This window comes from Leptonychotes weddellii, chromosome 5, assembly GCF_054177405.1.
Source record: "Leptonychotes weddellii isolate Sample4059 chromosome 5, ASM5417740v2, whole genome shotgun sequence".
In the NCBI taxonomy this organism is placed as follows: domain Eukaryota; kingdom Metazoa; phylum Chordata; class Mammalia; order Carnivora; family Phocidae; genus Leptonychotes; species Leptonychotes weddellii.
The window spans coordinates 156351403-156369098 of record NC_138373.1 but is presented as its reverse complement, the minus strand read 5'-3'; the positions used below and the strand labels follow the sequence as shown (position 1 = coordinate 156369098).

Sequence of the window (17696 nt, the reverse complement as noted above, 5' to 3'; positions counted from 1 at the left end):
CTCCGTGAAACCCGGTTATAGAACCACTTGCTCTCTTGGGAGTCATCAGTCTCCCCGGGGCTGTGTAATTCCGGAGGCCAACGGCACCGTCTTTCCGGCCACTCTTGTGTCTCTGGCATGCGTCACAGAGCAGGTTCTTCGTCCTGCTTTGCACTTGACACACAGGAGGTCCTCAGCCCACATTTGCTGAATGAATGAGTGAACGAACTGAACATCAAAGCATTAAGCACAGTTTACAAAGTGGAAAATTATCACCCGGAAAGGAGAGCATGGGGAGAGGGAGAATGCACAGTTGTCGAAGGTCGTTGAGTTTCCTGGCTTAGGTGGAAAGGGGACGAGGAAGAGCAAGACCTCACTGTCTGGCCTCGATGGCCGCCACGCAGGGCCACAAGCAAGGAGGAAGGCGGAGTGCCGGCCGAGGTGCTGGGACCCAGGTGCTGGGACCGAGAACCGGGAGGTCAGAGGAGACCCACGTGGTCACGACAAACACAGACATGATGGGCAATCGGGAAGGGGCACATCATCACCCACATCTCAGTGAAGTCTCCTTGGTACAAATAATGAACCCTGCAGACGAGGATTAAGAGCACAGATCAACGGCAAAGAGGAAAACCCAAGAAAATAAAGATACACTGTGGGTACATACAAAGAGATGGGGCGCCCGGCTCAGTCAGGAGCATGCGACTCTTGCTCTTGGGGTCGTGAGTTTGAGTCCCACATTGGGCTTAGATATTACTTAAAACAAAACAAAACAAAACAAAACTAGAGCATGGATGGGCTCAGGGAGGGACACACAGCAGGCGAAGGGGAAGGGAAACGGGTGGACCTCACGGGCCCGTGGCTTCTTCGGTCCTCACCACAGTGCTATCGGGAACAGACCGTCCCCTCCCGTCCCTGGGGGAGTAGAGTGGCCTTGGAGGGCCGGATGCCCCGGGTCCCACAGCGCACAGCTCCGGATGCCATCCAGCTGGGACTGACCCCAAAGCCCAGCTCTTCCCAACCCCCTGCGTCTCCTCCCTCTTCACAGTGCCACGTGACATGGAGGAAACTTCCAGAATGTGCTGCCCTTGGCTGAGTCATACATATAGGGCAAGCATGGCAGAAAGGAACCAGGAAGCAATCACATCTGTAATTGGCAGTGGAGGAACTGAGCTCCCGAAACCCCGTCTTCTCTTCTCCCCCTGAGAAACACCCAGGCAGGAGCTTGGAAGGAAGGGGGACAGGAGTCTGGCTGCTTATTTCAAATACCAAATGGCACTCAACATGTCTTCACAGAACTCGCCATCCACACTTCTCGATTGTTCTAAGTGTGCTCCCCCCGCCAGCCTCCCGGGAGCTGAAGCAGCCTGGACGGGACAGCTGCAGGCGCGAGAGGCAGCCCCCGGAGACCACCCTTCCCCTCCGGGAGAAATGTGGACAGCTAGACCTTTCAGCCTTCCTCCCTGATGTGGAAGCTGAGTTTCTACCGCACTTTGTCCTTGGGAAGCCCACTCCCGTCTACTGTCTGGTCCTCCTCCTGTCAACAGCATTGACTGTGCTCCTGGAGGAGGAACCGGCTCAGTGCGGGGAAGTGAGCGTCAGGGAGCCCACCCTGGGCCACTGCCCCTTCCACCGAGCAGTGTGGCTCGCCAGAGGAAGAGGAGGCCGGGCACTTTTCTGGAAGGGATTCACCATCTAAGGCACCGACTTCAACGGAGTTAGCCAAAAATGTGCCCATGAGGAGCAGGATGAGAAATCATTTGCTGCCCCCACCCCTGCCTGCTGGGGTCCTTCCGCCCCAGACCCAAGCTCACCAGCCGCTCAGATCTCCCCAGATGCTCCCTTCCCCCAAACCCACTGCTCTTCTGCAGTCTCCAGAGAACTTGGACCCATCCTCAGCAGGCCGCCTGGCTTCCATCCCTCCCACTCCGTCACCACGGACGCAGAGGAATTCCATCGGCAAGAGTGTCCACATCCTCCTGTCTGCTCTGGCCCCAACCCCGCCTCAGGTCAGGCCTGACCTTACAACACCTTCCTCCTCACCCCCAACACGCTGCCCCCACTGCGGCCACAGCCAGCCTTCTAGAACACAGGTCGGATCCTGGGGATGAGGTGTGGCTCAGCCAAAAATCGCATCTCCCCCACCCCAGCCCCCAGCTCACAGCAGGTGGAGCTCACCTTGCTCAGGTCCCCCGCGTTCTCAGCACTCTGCCCCCGCCGCACTGAACCCCTCACAGTCCCCCCAGGATGTGCAAAGACCACAGAAAGGCAGGTGTGCACAGTCTTGCCAACTGGACTTAGAATTAGAGACTTGGGAGTACCAGAGTGAGCCAAGTCCTGACCTCTGCGACATTACCTCCTTCTTCAGAGGCAACCAAGGCCCTGAGGAATTAAGACGCCGGCCCGGTGTGCAGCTGCTGAGTGCACAGTAGGGACCCCGAGCCCCCACTTCTGGTTGCAACACAGCGCCCTCTCTTCTCTTGCCTTTGGCAAGCACGGAGCCCGTGTTCTGGGCACGCACTGTGCTGGATGCCATGGGTATAAACACTGCCCAGCGCTGGTGAGGGTCCTCATGGAGCTCTCGGCCCCCTGGGGGAGTCAGACTTAGATGGCGGGGCCGCAGAGGCTGGGAAGGTGAGGAAAGAGGCTTCGGGGGAGCTCGGGAGAAGTGCTCACCCCAGACCGGGCCCTGGCAGCCCATGGAAGCTTCGCCAAGGAATTAGTCTCGGCTGAACTTTGAAGGACAAGTCGGCCTGGCAAGAACAGTCTGGGGGGTGGGGTATGCTCGGAAATGCAGATGCAGAGGAATTTCAGGACTGGGCTGGACCCCGAAGAGTTGGACTTCACCCTGCCCAAGGTCGCCCTGGAAGGTCATGGCCCAGGAACCCCACATGGAGTCCTGACACCCCATGTGCTCTCCTGACTCACGCTCCCTGAGCCCGAACGTGCTGTGTGCCTCAGTTTCCCCGTCTGCAGATGGGGAGGAAAGTGAGTAGCATCTCCACCATGCTGGAAGAGTGGCTGGCACACAGCAAGGTTCCCAGGGGGTTAGCTATTAGTCTGATGACAGTGATAACTAGGACGCTACTTGGGGTCCCCAGTCTCGGCCACGGAGCAGATGTTCCTCGCAGAGTCCATCCAGAAACGCCCTACATCGAGGCTGCAGGAAACACTCCTCCTGATAATGGGTGACGGTGGGCATCTGGGTCCTTTGCACATTTATGGTTGTTAGGTGAGGCAGCTGGAAGATTCGGATCATCATCCAACTTTTCTTTGCTAAGTTTCCACAACGTGCCTCTACTGCTGTTTGGCTAAAACACTTCAGTTTATTTATTTATTTTTTAATAAAGAACGATTTATGAGTGTGCCTGGTGATATCAAAGGCTTTTCCAAAGGTGCATGATAGCAGCAGTAGTGACGGGCAGGCTGCGTCTCCGGGAGCAGAGAGAGCGCCTAATCCCTGGGATTTGCCGTGAAAGCCGGGACAGGGCCAATCACTCGTCACCCGGCAGGGACAGCCGCACTGTTGTTTTTAGGTGGAATTTCTGAATGTCATCTGTAATGTGTACTGATCCCGGGCCAAGCTTTCTGAATCAGGCTGCAGGACAGGGTCAGCAGCACACGTTTAACCCCTTGGGGTAATGATTTTAAAGAGGTGATCTGCGCCCCGCTGGCTGGGACAGCCGAAGGTGACCTGAAGCCAGATGGTTGGGCAAGCAAGCGCTTTGCTCTGAAAGAGGCTTCCCTCGGCGGGGGGCAGAGGTGCCGTGAGCTTGGGATCTTCGCTCACGAGCTCTTGTACCAGGGCTGCTGTGTACTAGCCCGTATGTTGTGCACTGCACATGGAAGAGGCTGAAAACCCTGGGGTTTTGCAGTACACAACATATTCAGCTGGACGGGGCAGCCCTGCCACACCCCACTTCTCTCTCCCTCTGAGACATTAACAGGTACGAGGCCTACAGGAGCTCAGATGGCAGGATACTAGGGAAGCTAGGAGGCAGCTTCATGAAAGAAAGCTCTGTGGCTTGGGTGTAAGTTTGCTGCCCAGCACCCAGCCCGGGGCTTGGCCTAGAGTAGGAACCCGGGATGTTCTTGTTGAGTAAGCAAGATAATTCAAGGATGGCAGAACTTGGACGGCACGGCCTCCACCATCTTGCTTCTGGCTGGGCCTGCCTCGCCCACCCAGGCCACAAGGATGGCTCCCGGGCAGCTGGAGCTGCTTTGGGGTGAACACTCTCAGCCCTGTCATCCCCTCAAGGGCACCAAGCTCTCACCCACTGCAGCTCCAAATGGCTCCTCACCTCAGCTCATTTATCCCCTAACAACCCACCCAGCTGTGTTCGAATACGCACATCCAGTCCTCCCAGCAGGCGGTTATCAACCCAGCAAGGCAAGTATTATGGCAATTTTGCTGAGATGAAAACTGAGACTCAGAGAGGTTATGCAAACTGCCTGAGGTCACACACCTAGAAACAGGGAAGCAAGAATCAAGCCCAGAATGTCTTACCCCGAGTCCAGTGCTCAGACTGTGGCCACAGAGACTCAATCACGTTTTGCCCCAGAAGGGCCACCCCAACTACGATCATTTTCAAACAGTAAACTTGCAATAGAGTAATAATCCCTATACTCACAGATGAAATTCAGAATGCTATTTCAAAGTGAAGATGTTTTTAGTTTGCTTCAAGAGGAATACTGTACGAGGGTGCCCGCGCCCTGGTCGGCACACATCACGCTTAGGCAGACAGTGGGGCAAGTGGGGACTGTCAACCCCTTTCCACGGAGAAGGCTCAGGTCCCACTAGGACTGACTTTCTGCACACTCATTGCGTGCCAGGCACTGCTAGGAACTTTCACATAATCATTTCATCTAATTGCATTAATGGGCGTCTATAATTAGGGCATATCCCTTCTACACCTAACATTGGGAACCATCTCTAAGGTGAGTGGGACAATCACATGATCCTCCATTCATTCTGACTTTATCGAGCACAGGACTAGCTGCCATGGTGCCAGGGGCAAGAACAGGAGCCCATCAGTTTCTCGGGGGGACCCAGGGGCCCTCAGAGCCGCCCATGAGGCTAGGGAGCTCGGGGCAGACCGAGCACGGAGCGGGCACGCGGCAGACAAGCTTTCCAGCTGCAGCTCTGCCTCGCTGGCTGCAGGACCCAGGGCCGGCCCTTCAGTCTTTTCTTACAGAAACAGCGACGCCAGCCCACAAGGCAGCACGAGGAATGTTTTGCTCACAAGTGCTGAGCGTGTAAAGGGTTCTGCGCACGGGAATGAGTGAACGTACACAGGGGCACCAGGTGACCTCTCCACGCCCAGGCAAAACCGTGAGCAAAACCTCCAGATCCTGGCCCTGGGCCCAGGGTGGCTTTGCACTGGGGACATGAGGCTGAGCCTTGATATTATCGGGTCACCCTTCTCCAAGCCCGCAAGTATCACACATCTCAGAAATCAAACCCTGTGTGCATACACACGCTCATCTGCATCCTCCTACAGACCTAGACACTTAGCCACACCCATGCCTACACACATCCATATACACTCACCTGTAAACTCACACCCACCCACACACGCACCACACACAAACACACACACACACACACACACACACACTGTCAGACCAGAGGGCTTTTCCAGAAACAAAGGCACAAATAGAGTGGGATCTGAATTTCTCTCCAGATTTGTAGGTTATAATTAAAGCATGTTTCCAGCCAGAGTCCTGCCCAGCCTACAAACAATCCCCCTAAGTTGCAAGTACCCATAGGGGGTGTGGCTTGGCCCAGGCTGAGCAGCTCCCCACTGCAGCCCTGGACCCCCCTACCAGCCTCCTGCGGGCAGATGGGGAAGAGGCAGGCCCGAGGGTCCCAAGCAGCAGCCCCCCCCCCCAACCACCACGGCCACCTGTGGGAACAAGAATCAGTTCGCACTGGTCAGGTGAAGAATCAGAGAAGGCTGTTCCAGGACCCTGCTCCCTCCCTGGCATGGTGGTGTTTAAACCTCATCTCTTGACCATGTGGGCTTGGAGGGGCTCTTTATTCACAAAGGGGTAGCCTGAGACCCAAGACCCCATGGCTGGGAGCACTGTGGCTACTCGAAAGGAAATGCTTCACTACCTATCCCCTCTGACTGCTGCTGACAGATAGATGCCAGTGGTATAGACGTCAGCCGGTGTAGACCAGAGGAAAACAGGGCGCACCACGAGGGCCATGGGGGTGGGAGGCTCTGGAGACAGGTGGCCCAGGTCCAACTTCCATCCTCAAATGCTCCCCAGCTGAGAGGCCCTGGCAAGCAGCTTAGTTCCCCCTGGCCTCAGTCTTTTGATCTGCGAAGTGGGGACAACCACCACCTCAGGCTGCAGGAGGCTGCAGAAGGATCTAGAAGCACCTTGGGCAGTGCAGGCCTCCCAAGGAGCGTCACGGACCTCCAGTGGCTCCCTGTGGGCCGTGGAAGTCTACAGAGGCCCGGCCTTGTGACCCCTCCCAGCCTCTCTTCTCGCCCTTGCTCTGGTAGTACCAAACTGCGTGGGGTGCCTTCCCACCCACTGCCTCTCGTCATGCCGCCCCTGGGCCAGGAATAGTGCCTCCTTCAAATTGATATGGTCAAGATGTTCAAAACACCACCACGCTGAGGGCGGGGGGAACGAGGTCCGGGAACAGCCTTGTCTGATTCTTCACCTGGCCAGGGCGGAGCCATCCAGGCACCGCCTCCTCCTGGCAGCATGCGAAGACAGTTTGCCCAGGCAGGGGCGACCAGACTCTGCACCCACAGCACCGCGGTGCTCTCCTGTCCCACTCCGGCGACTGTCAGCCTCCCTACAGGCAGAGACTGCATGCTCCTCACCCAGCACAGGAAGCTCTGTGGCATGCGCAAGCCGGTTAACCGATCAGTCCTGGTGGCCCCGACGCCCACTGCCAACTGCCCACGGGGGACCAGGGAGCTGCGTTAGCGCGGCCACCATTGGATCCTTGCAGACCGCCACGATTTAATCAGAACGCGAAGGGGGAGCGGCTGCTCGGAGGGACATGGGGGCAGCTCAGGGGAGCAGCCTGCCCCGGAAGCTACGATTCATACCCGCGTGAAACCTCTACGCAATAGTTTATTTCCAGGATCTCTGCAGCCGGAACGCGGGGACGGTCACGTCAGAGTTCAAGTGGAAAGACTAGTGCAGATCTCACGAGGCCCAAGGCTAACAGCGCAGGTGATGCTGACACTGATCTGTTCTTTTGTGTTCCTGCTCGTTTTAGTAAAATTAGAGCCCTCCCAGTAATTATGCAAAGACTGAAAAAACAGAACTCCCCACTCCCACCAGGCAAGAACAATTAGCAAGTCCATCTCTTTTATTTCAGCCCATTTTGGGGCTGGGAGAGCTCACTAACTAGTAGTTTTAGGGCTGTTCTTACCTTAATTATTGTCATTATTTATAAGGGACGTCCGCGAATACAGTCAAATTTTATGAACCTCACCTCACACACCAGGGGCCAGGCATGAAGGATTCCACTAAAAACAGGAAACGTGAGCTGTAGTCACGGCTCCATCCCAGTCCGGTGGCCCTTTCTTGCCAGGGTGGGGGGAGTGCCTCGGGAGGCTGTGACCCTTGGAGGCTGTGTGAGCCAGGGCGCTCCTGTCCCTCCAGCGTGGCCTTGGGTAAATATTCGATCGCCTACTGTATGTCCATGCCTGATGGGGAACCAGGGTCCCGGCCTGCATAGAGCTCATGCCCCACATGGCTGACGTGCTGTCCCGAGGCTCCCCGAGCACCCTCCAGCTCACGAAACGGGTATGTGGCAGGAGGGGCTGACTGGCAAAAAGCCTCTAAATCTCCCATCCACGTGCCCACTGGCCAAGGATCGGGGCGGGCCTATACAAAATCGAAAGGTGGGTCTAAAAAGCCACTCAAGCTACGAACTGTCTAGCTCCTCTTGGCTTTGGGGAGGTTTTCACAGAAATGTTGGCAAAGCTGACCCTCAGGATAGACCGATTTTATTCTCCTGTCCTTGGAAAAAGAGTTGAAAAGAAGCAGGGAGGAGGGAGGGTGGCGGGTAGGGCTGAGGCTAGCTGGGGCCCAGCGGCCCGGGGAGGGGGCGGCCCCCCGCGGCAGGGGGACTGACAGGACTCAGCCCCCGCAAGTCCCCCATCCCGAGCTAGTACCAGAAGGACCCCCTTCCTGGCACAGCCCTTGACCGCAGCAAATAGCCCGAAGAGCGAAGCCTGAATCCGGGGCTGGGTGAGGAAGGCTTTGTCGTGGCCCGAGAATACCTCAGGCATTAAGAGGGCATTTTTGCAGAGGCTAAAAATGCTTTCTTCATTTTTCACTGACAGCTGGTTAAGGAGGAATGCAACAGAATGTCTGCTCAGGCTTTGGGCCGACAGCAGGCTCAGCCCTGCTGCAGAGCCGCCTTTATCCCCGCTAAGAACGGGCTTTTAAAGGATACATTAGGGGAAGGCCTGGCCCTTTCAGGTTCTGAGTGGACTTGGGGCACTTTCTTCTTCTGTTATTTGGGGGAAGAAGGAGCTCCGTGGCCTCAGGGTCCTGGCAGCTTATACAAGCGTATTTCTCTGGGACCCAAACCCTCAGTCACTTTGCCCCAGTCGGCCCCAGCCATCAGTGGGCTCCGGCCCTGGGTGTTTGGGGAGCACCGGGCTCTTGCTCTCTCTGGCCCTTGCTGCCTCACCTGGGAATAACGATAGTCCCACCATGTCACAGGGGTGTGGCGAGGAGGAAACGCCTGCTCCTGGTACTCACTAGGTGTCAGTCACTCCTTCACATGTGTCGAGACTCAGCTCAGACCTCACCTCCTCCAGGAAGCCTTCCAGACCCCGGTGTCCAGTGTCCGAACAGGGCATGGCCTAAAGCGGGCAGGTGTTCAGCCAACACCTGTGAGCAGGTCAGTGTCTCTCCCAGGAGCTACAGGCGGCTGGGGCTGCACACTGGTTCCCATTGGGCCCAGCTAGGAGCCCCCCCACATCCCGCTGGACGCTGCAGACGGGAGGCATGAGTGGCCCCAGAAAACAATTTCTTCCTTTCCACTGACATACAGGGTTTCTAAGACATTGCTTGAAATGAGAACTGCGCCCCTAAAAACAAGTTTGCAAACACCCAGGCCCCATAGGGTTTCAGATGCCCGGTCCCAGGTGGTTATTTAACTCAGTTCCCTCCTTTGCCCGAGGGAGACGATCACACCCGTCCCTGAAGGTGTTTGTGAGAACCGAGCTGGGTGCGGGGTAGACAAGCTTGGCTGCGACTTGCGGGCGGCTCAGGCTTGGGCTCAGGTCCAGCAGCAAACCATCCACCGCAGGTGGACAGGCCTGGAGCTGCAGCGTTGTGCCCGTGTCCAGGGCTAGCACGCACCAGCATGGCCACCCCCGGTGGCCCAGAGCTCCCGGGGTGCACAGGAGTTATTTGGGATAGAGGGGGAGAGGGGAAGAGGTGGGGTTAAGGAAGTCCAGGGAAGAGACCCAAGCAGAGAAATAAGGCAGCGACGGGTGGGCATAGAGATGAGGGTCCAACCCGACATACAGTCCGGGTCCTACCCCAGTGGGACCTTGCCATCTGGACTCCCCTGGCCTCAGTCCTCTACCCAGGAGATGACACTGGCATGAGGACCCCGGCACGGGGTCCTGGCCAGATGGATGCCCTGCAATCAGAGCGAGGAGCGGAGGAGGCCAGGCCCACCGGAAGCAGGACGAATTTTCCGGGGCCAGCCTGGGCCCTCCTCCACGCAGTCCCAGCCCGGATTCCAAAGACCAGGGCACGCGTGACCGAGCGCAGTGAGGGACAGCCGCTCTTTCTTTGTGACCTGATCCACATTCCATTCCCAGGGGCTCCGTTCTGTTCCCCACTCTGCCCTGAGGCACTGTGAGAAGCCTGGCACACCCTCACGCCTCTCTGGGCCTCGGTTTCCCCCTCTACAAAGGAGTTGGAAAGAGATGGTCTCCAGGAGCCTCCAGGCTTCGACACGCCAAGATTTTCTGCCCCAGTGGATGGGAAGCCGAGAAACAGAGGCTCCCAGGTCGATTTTGTCTGGTGTACAGATGCGGCTAGAAAAATGCGCTGGTGGGCACTGGATCCGGGCCCAGCCGCTGCCCAACCCCCGGGCGCAGGTCACCCAGGAGGGATTTAGCTGGGAACGCAAGGCGAAAACGCAGCAAGGAGCCACCCCCAAGAGGTTTCTCTTGGGGCCACGGAGGCTTGTCAGTCTCTGGAGTGTCAGATTTTGATGATCTGCTTGTGGGGCCATCTCTCTTCCCCCCTGGATGGCAAAGGCCCCGAGGGCAGGGTCTGCATGGTGTTTATTCACCTGTCCCTGCAGTGTCCAGCCCAGGGCCCGGTACAGATGAGGGCTCGGGAAAGGAGCAAAAGGGCAAGAGTAACTGCGTGAAGCTGAAGGCTCTCAGTCCAGTTCCTATGGTTCCGAAGCTGTGACTTCCCCCGCGAGGCCGAGATTTACCCCCGCGAGGCCGAGATTTACCCCCACGAGGCCATGTTGCATGGCGCCCGCTGGCCTAGCATCAAGCACGGGGCTGCTAGGAGGGGGGCTTCTGGACGCCAGTGTCTCGAATAGCTCACCACCACCCCACCCAAGCGGGACGAAGCCTGACCCTCCCTCCTCCCGTCTGCCCTCATCCCTGGGGCCCTGCAGGGCTTCATCATCTAACATGGGGGAAACTGAGGCCCAGGGTGGGCAGTGACTCAAGGGCAAGCAGCAAGTTTTATGACTGCTGACAGCCAAACTGCATGCCCTCCCCTTGGGATCCCAGCTAGGACTAATGTACCATTAATTGTAATTAACTAATTATTCCTGCTGCCAACTAGCGGAGGAGGCGGCTGGGGGTGGGGAGCCCCTAAATGACTCAGTCATGTTTACAACATGCAAACCCATTTAAGAGCTTGTAAAGTCGCTATAAATGGCTCTTTGGCAACAGGGGAATAACGATCCCCTGTCTCCAGCTGCCAGTTTAACAACGGTTGGGGTTGGCAGCGGGTGTCCGGGCGCAGGGACCAGGGTTCTGAGATCCAACAGCGCCACCTAGAGACCTTGTTCCAAAACTCGGCTGAAGGGCCACCCGCTCGGACGCTCCTTCTGGTCAACACCTCACAGAATCCACGACCCAGGACACCACAAAGCCCGTGCCCCCCCCCATTCGCAATGGAGAAACTGAGGCCGACGCGAGGACAGGGCCTGGCCTTCGGCTGCTCATCTGCTTTGAATATACTCAGAGTCTAAATCTAAGTCCAAAATGGTAGCTGGGATGGTTTCCATTCCCCACGAACTTGAGGTCTCTAAAACTCAACAGTGCAGGAGAGGTTTATGAGCCGGTTCCCCACACTCACCTGCTTCCCGCCTCCGCTGGCATCCCTCCCCTCCCTGTCCACCCCCCAGCCGTCCTCCGTGCTCCCGAGGCGCTGAACCTCGGTGGAAGGCGCCAGCAGGCTCCTCGCTCAAGGGCTGTGCGCGTGACCTGCCGGGCGGGACACCGCCTGGACGCACGGCAAGGCAAGCGGTCCGGGGCCGAGGCCAAAGCACGGGCTCAGACCCCCCGTTTGCTATTCCTTCTGTCGTCGCCCCCGGAGACCTGGAGCCCAGCCAGGAGCAGAGCCCACTCCTTGCCTGTGACTGCCTTGGGAGGGGGCAGGAGGGGGTTCCAGCTGGCCCTGAAGAATAGGAGGGATTTAGGAGGGGGACTCAGATGGGACCTCGGCTGGTCCAGAGAGGTTTTCCCAGCAGCCTGGCACCACGGGCCTCCACGAGGCCGCTGGCTGGGAGAACCTGAACGTCTCCAGCCACTCACCCACAGTCATGCCATCCATGTAGCGCTTGATGATATCAAAGGAGTCCCGCAGGTTCCCTTCGGTGATGTCGAAGATGATGTCGGCATGGTTGGCAGGATACACGGGCATGATGGCCCGGAGAAAGATGATCTCTGCGGGAGGGAAGCACATCATGGAGCCCCCGGAGATGCACCCTCGGGTCCCAAGAACCCAGGGCCGGTGAGCCCTGCACCGAGAAGGCAGAGGAGGGGTCCTGAGGGCTCACAGGTCATCGCCTATCCCCCTTGTGATCAGCGGGGAAACTGAGGCCTGGAGAAGCTTTGGATCTTCCCTGAGGTCCTGCGGCTAATGGGCAGCAGTGGCAGGGCTGAGGGGCACTTGGTAATTAGCTGTAAATCTTCATGAAGTTGGGAAGAAGGGGAAGGGCGGTGGACGCGGGGACAAATGGAGAGAGGTCAGCAAGGGCAAGAGAGCAGGCTGGTCCCCTGCCCCATGGTGACGTGGGCCAAAAAAGCCACTTCTCGGGGTAGGCTGGGCATTTTGGTGGTTGTGTCCATCTCCTGGCCGCCCCGTGTAAAGCGGGGCCAACCCCCCTGGGTTGGGGGCACAAGGCCCCGATTCTACCCTGGCTCTGGGTGATCTGGAGGCGTCTTCCCTCTGGGCCTCCGTTTCGTCATCTGTAGAGTGAAGGAGGCAGTCCGTCAGTGCCCACTGAGGGTCCTTTCAGCACTAAAGGTCAAGGTCAGGATTTCCTGGGCCCCAGATGTTAATAGGCATCTCCAGCCACGCTCAACTCCCTATAGAATCAACTTCCAGACCAGCGCTGCTCAAGAGGCCACAAAACCAGCCGTTAGGGGTTTGGGAAGGATTTGTATGTGGTTTGGTGGAACCGGTCATTTGGCACAAGGCAAACACCAGTCAGTGGATTTTCTCCAGTCCAAGTCCATGCCATCCTGCAGAGATTCTGTGCCTCTCCTTTTCTAGAATAATGAGTCAGTGAGGAGGGGAGCAGGGGGCCACCCACTCTTTCAGGTGACCATGTCCTTGGGGAGCATCTCCTGCCCTCGTCACCCCCACGCCCCCCACAACCAGGTGTTATGTTCTGGCACGTGCCCCTGTGTCACCCCGTGGGATGCCATCACAGTGTGTAAACGTGGGCTTTAGTCCCACTGGCTCAACTCCAGGCACATCTCCCCTCGGAGGTTCAGGGAGCTCTTCCTTACCGTTGCGCCCCAGAGCCTGGCCCTGGGCCTGACACCTAGGAGGCTCCATAAATGTTTGCTGCGTGAATCAATCACGTGGCAAGGCCAGGGATGAAGACCCCACGGAGGAAGGGGTGGCCTCAGCATGGGGGCTGCACACCCAGAAGCAAGGTGTATGGCTGCCAGGAGGGTGGGGTGCCCCAGGTCCCACCCCAGCGGAAGGGGTGCTATGACGGCAGGTCTATACAGCAGGCCAGGAGCCGCCTGGGCCCCTACTTCACTCCTGGGCTCCCTGGATCCAGTCTAGGCCCTCGGTCTCCAGGGTGACATTTCTGTACGCAGATAGTACCAGGCACAGCCCTATGATGGCTCCCAAAAGCCTTGCAGTGGAAGCCCCAACCCCAAGTCAAGGCTTATCTTCCCAGCCTGTCTCTTGCCAAGCGTCTCCCACTCCAGCCAGAAAAACTTGGCTTCATTCCTCAAATACCCACCGCCCCCTAAACTGACCTCCAGACCTTCCAGATGAGTTCTGCTCCACTTGGCACCCTCCTCTCTCCCTGTTCCCCACTTTTACTACTTACCTCCTACTGACCATCTGGGCCCCAGCGTGGAAGTCACTTCCTCCCAGAAGCCCTCCCTGACGCCCCAGCGCTTGGCACAGAGCCAACGCTCACCACCCAGAAGAAGCCTCCTCCTGAGCTGAGAGCCCGGAACGGGCCGGCATGGTGCTGTGTGCTCTGGGCACACTGGGAGACGCAGAGGCAAATCCACGGCTTTCCCAGGGAGTAGCTCCTTGGGGCCAAGCTCTCGGCTCAAGCGCTGGGAAGCCCCAGAGGAGGCTGCCTCGCAGGGACGCTTCTCTAGCCTTGGGGCCCCCGCGCCAATTCCAGCCGTGGGAGTCGCCACTCACCTTCAGGGCGGGTGAACTCTCGGAAGGTGGGCAGCGACACGACAGTGTGGGAGATGGTGTGCACCGGGTCCAACATGCAGGTGACGTCGTTGGGGCGGCAGGACTTGATGCAGCGGACGGTGTCTGTCTTCTCCTGGCGGAGCCTGAGGGGAACCACAGCACAAGAGGAGGATGGGAAAGTCGGAACTGCCACTCCCACAGAGACCCAGGTTCCAGGAGGAGCCGCAGGTGGCCCGGCGGGGAGCGCCTGTCCCAGAGACGGCCCTGCCAGAGAAGCGCAGCGGCCTCCACAGCCGAGCTGCTCGCCTGGGATGCCGCGTAGCCCTTCCTGCCAACTGGACCAGGACCCACACTCCGGTCCCCATCTGCCCTGGCTGTGGATAAGCGAAGCTTTGCTATTTGCCAAACTGTATGGACTGAGCTTCGGCTTCTACAACTGCAGGCGGATTCACCCGCTTGACAAGTGTGTTTTGAAGGCCTGCTGGGTTCGAGGCACCAGGGACGCCGAAGCAAACATGGGAGACACGGTCCCGCCTCCCCGGAGCCCCCCGGTCAGGTGGGTCACAGGGGTAGTGAGAGACCGCATAGGTAGCGCCCAGCTCGGTGCCCAGCACAAAGAGGTCAAACCCACAGTGTCATGCGACGGACCGGGAGGGGAGAGACGAGGGGGGAGGTTGTTTGCTAGCCATATTTTAAATCCTCTTTATTGTAAAATAAAACACAGATGCAAAACCTACCCGGAACAAAGATGTAGTTTAATGAGTAGTATCATCACCGCTCAGGTCAAGAAAGAGATCCTCCATCTGCCATCTGAGGCCCCTTCGTGTGCCCACACCAATCTCAGTGCCTGCCTGCCCGCCCCACCCCTCCCAGGACCCCTGTCCTGATGGCCCCAGCGTCGCCTACCTGGGTTTCTTTATAGTTCCTATCACACGGTGCATGCCTCAAGACAGTCATGAGAAAAACGTGCTGTGTCCCAAGTCCTTTTTAATCTACAGGTTTCCTCTCTATCCCTTCATTTCCCAGACAGTTGATCTGTTAAGGAACTGGAAGCCTCTGAACCATAGAGCTTCCTACATGTGGGCTCACTGATTGCATCCTCGTGGTGCGATGCCGACTGTCGATCTGTCCTCTGCATTTCTGGCACACTGGCCGCTGGATCCAGATCTGATCAGATGCAGGCCCAGTGCCTTTGGCAAGATGACAGTTGGTGGTGTCTCTTCCATTGGGGGGCACTTGGTGTCTGGTTGTCTCTCTCTCTGTGATGTCAGCAGCTGTTGATGCTCAGGGCCTAGATCCACTGATCCATCGGGGATTGCAACATGCTGGTAGTCCGATTCTATCATTTCTTTTTAGTGTGTTAGTTGGAATACTTCTGTAAAGAGCGCTGCCCCTCATACGCTATCTGGTTACCAGGAGGTATCATTCATAGAAGAAAAGCAAGATCAATGCCTGATTCTTGCCTTATTTTCATAGGTTTTCAGGATCATGAACTTGCTCTCTCTCCATCATCACCAGAGGTTACCAGTTGATTTTTTAAAATATTAGTATGAACTCATGGATTTAAACTATTTGATGGATTTCAATCCATTGCAATTATTATCCTTTGTTGGAACTCAAGCTTTCCCATCTTTGGTCAGAGGGAAGATCAGAGTGGCTCCAGGAATCTTCAGTAGGTCTCTTACTCTGTGGTCCAACAGGGTGGTCCAGCCTCATCTTGTACTTTTCCTGCCCCAGCTACTTCTCCAAGAAGTCTTGGTTTTTTGTGTTTGTTTGTTTTGGTTTTTAGTGGAAAATGGTATTTCAAGACCACACCCTAGATACCAGGTATGGTGGGTGCTTCTAGGTTGGCCATTGCTTCCAGGCCTCTTCAGTGGATTTTTAAAGGGAAAATATATCATGAGTTCCTACTGATATTTCTGATTCAAAGCAAGAACGACACAGACTTTTAATCTCTTCTATATTACAAAGGAATCTCTTTTCTTCCATAACAGAATCCTGGTTCTTAGGAACACAGGAGATGTTAGAATATCCCATAATTATTGATGTAGTTATTCTATATTCTGACACAGTAGTCTCAGAAGAGCAATACCTAAAATTACCACCACTGACACAAGGACTTAAAATAATGTTTATTTGGATATGTTCTCCCTATTCCACCTATTTTAATGGATGTGCTATATCTACATTGTTTGAACATATAGCAATTCATAGTATACCATTTCCTTATAACACTCACTTAGTTGTAGCTGGAAGAGTAACTATGCCTAATGCCAGCATGTTGATACTTTTTCGTGTTGGTAATACTTTGTGTCCTTTGTCCACACAAGTCTGTTTTGTTGGGTATATAATCCTTGGCCTATGTTTTCTTGAGGATCCTAAGTATTCACCTTCTTCTAGCATAAGTGTTGCTGTGAACAAGTCTGATGACAATATAATTTTTCCCCTTCAAAGTCGTTGCTGGTTTTGCCTAGATGCCCTCTAGATGTTTGTCTTTTCTTCAAAGTCTGATAATTTTACGAGGCTATGTCTTCATATTTGCTGCTCTGAATAGGTATGTTCAGGTATGCTGTGTGTTCTCTCAATGTGGATTTTCAAATCCTTTTTTTTAATTTCTGGAAACTTCTTTGAGTTACCATTTTTAATACTTATTTCTTTCCTTTGTTGTGGGTTCGTTCCTCAGAGATTTCTATTATCTGTATGTTGGGTCTTCTTTGCGTGTCTTCAATGTCTGTTACTTTCTCTTCAAGCTTTTTCATCTCTTCTATTTCTTTTTTGATTTATAAAATTTGTCTTCTTCTTGGTCCCTCCTTCTCTCAAATATTTATTTCTGCAGTTGCTTTTTGCTTTAATTTTATATTATTTCCTGGGTTCTGTCACTGTATTTCTCAATTTTTCCTAATTCTGACTTACAGTTTTCATCCATTTTTTAGCATTTTCTTAATGCTTTTACTTTGTTTTGATACAGGTTACAGTTTTGATCTGGATTCTGAGCATATCTTTCTGGTGTGTTTTCATTGTGCAGAGGAATGTCATTCTGTTCCTTATTATCCTTTCTCTTACATAATTTTGTATGAGATTCAATGTTGATTCTTTTTGGTTGGTCATTTTCAAGTGTTATTAATTTTCCTGAAATTTTAGAAAAGGGCATATTCACAGCAGTTTTCCTGACTTCACAGAGCTCCCTTACCTGTCATTTGGGGCAGTGTGCTTTCTGAGATTCCTCTACATTTACCTGGACTTTCTTTATCCAGAGTCTATTGTCTCTTTCCTACTTAACTCTGCATTTCTCTTCCAGCAGCTTCTTCATAGTGTGAGATCCTGATCTTAAGGCAAGCCCTGCTGGCTCAGTTCCAAGAGTTCCTAGGGGCTAGATGGCTCCATTCCCTCAACGCTTCCGTGAGCTCCTTGCACACACTGGAATGGAATGAGTAAAATGTCTCCCAGTCTCAGCTGCTGCTCCAAAATTTTTCTACTGTATTTTCCAGGGAATACCTGTTGACTATTCTGGAGTCTCCCACTGCTTTCTTCTGCACAGGTGCCAAGACCATGCAGGTGGACATAAACTGTTATCTTGGGGCTTGTAGGGATATCATGTCATCTTGTTTAGTTGGGCATATTTTTCTGTGGATTTTCAAATTTTTTGCCCAGCCATCTTGGGTTGGGTTGGGATCTTTGGGTTTGGATCCAGAGAGCTTCAAACACTATGCTGCTGCATCTTCCCAGATTCTCTGTGCTTAGAGAGTTTGCACAAATTATCTCATTTAATCTCCACAGCTCTTCCCTCTATACCACGTTGCCTCCCTCTTTAGCTAATAAAACGTCCAATT

General features: G+C 55.0%; 1 protein-coding gene across 1 annotated transcript in view; it reads right to left on the bottom strand.

Moving 5' to 3' along the window:
• The window catches only part of FBLN1 (fibulin 1), a 78090-nt gene that overhangs the window by 6814 nt on the left and 53580 nt on the right, over positions 1 to 17696 (bottom strand). The window contains exons 15-16 of the mRNA XM_081822648.1: positions 13867 to 14009; positions 11775 to 11906 (exon numbers count right to left, since the gene is read on the bottom strand). Of these exons, the coding sequence (XP_081678774.1) occupies positions 11775 to 11906; positions 13867 to 14009 (275 nt within the window). The remainder of the gene's footprint in view (positions 1 to 11774; positions 11907 to 13866; positions 14010 to 17696) is intronic.